This window comes from Humulus lupulus, chromosome 7, assembly GCF_963169125.1.
Source record: "Humulus lupulus chromosome 7, drHumLupu1.1, whole genome shotgun sequence".
In the NCBI taxonomy this organism is placed as follows: Eukaryota; Viridiplantae; Streptophyta; class Magnoliopsida; order Rosales; family Cannabaceae; genus Humulus; species Humulus lupulus.
This window is the reverse complement of record NC_084799.1, coordinates 129,682,424-129,685,972: the sequence shown is the minus strand read 5'-3', so window position 1 is coordinate 129,685,972 and position 3,549 is coordinate 129,682,424. Positions and strand designations below refer to the sequence as shown.

The window sequence follows — 3,549 nt, the reverse complement described above, 5'->3', positions numbered from 1 at the left end:
AACGGTAAAATTCTATTTCTTTTTTTAATAAAATAAATAAAATTACAGTATTACTTTCATCAAATCTTCTGTATGACTTTTTGTTTACATTCTCATGCCCACTATTATTTGAGTACCTATACAAACGTGATGCCCAATTCTTAGCTCAAATTAACGATATGAAAGTAGACATCTCAATGGCAGCCAACAATGAAGCACTTAACAGGGTCTTCATTGAGGCATACTCGAGTCAAATAAAAGATTTGATTGCCAATCTAGAGAAATCCCAAGAGAGTATGCACATACGTAATGCGGATCTAGCTAGTAGTGTAATGCAAAAAGAAGACACATCGAAGAAGCTTGAAGAAAATAAAAAGAAACTTTAAGACCTTAACTTCTTTCCAAGGGAAGGAAGATGGTTTGATGATGAAATATGAGGACAACCAAATATTATAAAGCAAATATGTTCTTTGATGAAGATGAAATATGACTACTATAAAGCAAGCAAATACTTTATTGAAGAGTAAGGTTCAGTCAAAGAACAACCAAATGTGTTCTTTTAAAATAGAGCTTGCTAGAATCAAAGCTCATTAAGCCATGTCAACGGGGTAAATCACCAAAGCTTTTATTTTTCAACTTTATTTTAGATTGTAGCATACAATTATTTAAAATACTTACCTCATCCTTCTTTTTTTGGCCACTTTCAACTTTGGTATCAAGAGAGGATGAGCTAACAAGGAATCATAAAATCAAATCAACATCGAAAAGGGCATTCAAAGGCCATTGATATTACATGCATAACCTTGACATGCCCAAAGACCAACGAAAGTTCAGCTTCGAGGCATATTGCAAAGATCTCAAAGTCAATATCAGGAACTAAAACAAAGACAGATACTACATGCGACACAACATCCTGAATATTGATTACCCAATAGGGCAACTACAACCCCCCCACCCTAAATTATGAGCATCAGTGCCCATATTGGGCATTATTTTCTTGTGTTTTCTTACCATAAAAATTAATAAAAATATTATAAAAAATTATTAATAAATGAAAGTGGGACCATAGTGGGAAATTGTTGGAGTTGTCCACCATTGAAGTAAATTATTTTAGAAAAAGGTGCTCAAATATTGATGTAGAAGAGAGAAAAAATAAAATATAGTATTTTATGGTGATTTAGCAAGTCCTGTCAATTTTTGACAACTTTTTGGGTTGCTCCAATTAAAGGTTCTCTGAGAGTTTGAGAGCCTAGTCTTTCTGCAACACACGTCCTAACACGTTTCAGTCATATTTATCCTAATCAGCCACCAAAACTTCTATCAAAACTACATACACTACAAGAAAAAAATACTTTTAATAACACTAAAAATGTGTTATCAAAACATACCATAACACTTTTTGATGTGTTAAGACCGATTATGTTATCGTAGGTCAGGGTACTTTACATAACACTTTATCATTGTTATACAGATGTGTTATTATACTGTCAACGATAACACACTTTCTGTGTTATTTTAATAAATAGATAAGTGTTTAATTATATTATTTATAGTCGATTATATAACACATTTCAATACTTATAAATTTGTGTTATACTACACTTTAGTATAACACATTTTTTGTGTTATACTACACTTTAGTATAACACATTATTTGTGTTATATAATGAAGTTTGCATAACAAAATTCTTTACTTATAAAAAGTGTTATTGTAATAGATATTATAACACATTTTTCGTATTATTTTAATATTTAGATAAGTTTAAATTCTCATTATATATTCATTTATATAACACTAATTTATTATATTATATTTTAATTTTTTTATATAATTAAAATTAGCTTTCTAATATATACTAGCATCATCAAATGAACTTGATTTTCAAATAACAAATAGTAAAAACATTCAACATTATATTAACAATCAACAAATTAGTTTAAAACATTCAACACTGTCATCAACAACAAAATGTTCTTAAAGTATAGTCTTAAATATTCAACATATTGAAAAGCTAATGAATTCAGCACAAAATATTCTACAGCTGCCCAAAACAAAGCCTTCAAAATTAAGTATCCTTTTCTATTTCTCTTGTCACATCTGCAAAATAAACAAAGAAATAATTAATTGTTATTATCTAGCATTACAAATTACTTCAAGAAAAATGCTATGGAAATTATATCCAAGAGATGACATCACATACAAAATAATGAATTCACAACTACACCAAAGCAAACAAAGAAACCAAAGACCAAATTATAAGACATTGGTTCTTTTTTTAGTATGAAAATGTACCTCTTGGAATAACTTTTTTAGAAGGCCATGCAACTGTGGAACCAACTGCTTCTTATATTGTAAGCATCGCATTATTAGGACGAACTAAGTAAGATTCTGGTACAATATCAGCATCAACCCATACTCACATAAAGTCTGGTTCAAGAGGCTTTCCATGTACAGCTAACTTTGGATCACTAGAATCCCAACGACCTTCAGCAACAATTACATCTGCCCAGTCAAGCAAGTAGCAAGCATTCTTCCCTTCTGTAAAGTTATGTCTTTTTTCTAGTGCAATACTCTACCAAATTGATTTTAAAGACAATATATTAGTTTTTGTATTTGTTCTTCTAAAATGAATCATTAAAACAATAACAACTTTGATAATTTACCTTAGGGGACTGAATATTGTTTGACTGTGGTACATTGCGAGACTGTCCTTCGCTTGGTGTCGCTTTACCACCAACCTAAATATAAAACCAAGATAAGTTTCATTGGAAGAAAAGAAAACTAAGGTCTATAAGTGCAAGATAGAATTACCACCAAGTGTTCTTTAAGTAGATTCATCATTTTTGTCATTTTGAGCTTCATATTCTGTTGCTCTTCTTCTAACTTGGAGATCTTGCTATTACACATATTAACAACAGTTAGCTTCGACCTTGTTACGCCTCTTCCGTGTCCGATTAAACAACCAGATTTTGGGTTACCAAACAATTTTGTGAAGGCATCCTCATCAGCGTTGTTTGTAGTTCCAGATTTTGGGTCTTCAGGGAGAATCTCATTCAATGAACCCTGCATATAAATTAGTATAACTAATGTATGCATTATGGAAAATAAATATAAAATCACAAAAATTAAATGACTAATACTCACAAAAACATCAAATGTCGTTGGGTTTACAGGTTCACCATTCTTCTTGGTATGGGCTCTCCGAAAAGCATCGATTCTAGATATTTTAACATCCTCATTTTCTTTTTTCTACACAATACAAAAATAGAGATTATAAAATAGAGACTACAATAATGGAAGCAAAAATACAAACAGTATAAAACTTAATTATTACCATATCATCGATTGTTCGAGCATATCCTCTTCGACTTAAGGTGTGTGGAACAGCTTTCTTTCTTCTCTCCTGGTATTTGGCCCTTATATCCTATTTAATAAATAAGTAAAAGAGGCATAACAGTATTTAATTTAACACCAACAGAGATAAAAGAGGTTGCAACATCACTTCTTACATCATATTTCTTACCAAATGTTCTTTACTAATTTTTTTGGCAACAAATGCTCTCCATTCT

At 30.7% G+C, this 3,549-nt stretch overlaps 1 protein-coding gene across 1 annotated transcript; it reads right to left on the bottom strand.

Moving 5' to 3' along the window:
* Nucleotides 1-2,278: 2,278 nt before the first annotated feature.
* On the bottom strand, nucleotides 2,279-2,934 carry LOC133789906 (uncharacterized). The gene is made up of 3 exons (XM_062227576.1): nucleotides 2,792-2,934; nucleotides 2,644-2,718; nucleotides 2,279-2,552 (listed from the first exon to the last, which is right to left on the bottom strand). The coding sequence occupies exons 1-3, from the start codon at nucleotides 2,885-2,887 to the stop codon at nucleotides 2,397-2,399; spliced, it is 327 nt and encodes a 108-aa protein (XP_062083560.1). The 5' UTR covers nucleotides 2,888-2,934; the 3' UTR covers nucleotides 2,279-2,396.
* Between the last annotated feature and the right edge of the window lie 615 nt (nucleotides 2,935-3,549).

Bases quoted from the DNA above. Each gene is read 5' to 3' on its own strand.
- LOC133789906 (XM_062227576.1), bottom strand. From the start codon at position 2,887: ATGTGTAATAGCAAGATCTCCAAGTTAGAAGAAGAGCAACAGAATATG. The intron at 2,719-2,791 runs GTAATTCTATCT...TTTTATATTTAG, and splicing joins TACTTAAAGAACACTTGGTG to GTTGGTGGTAAAGCGACACC. The intron at 2,553-2,643 runs GTAAATTATCAA...TCAATTTGGTAG, and splicing joins ACAATATTCAGTCCCCTAAG to AGTATTGCACTAGAAAAAAG.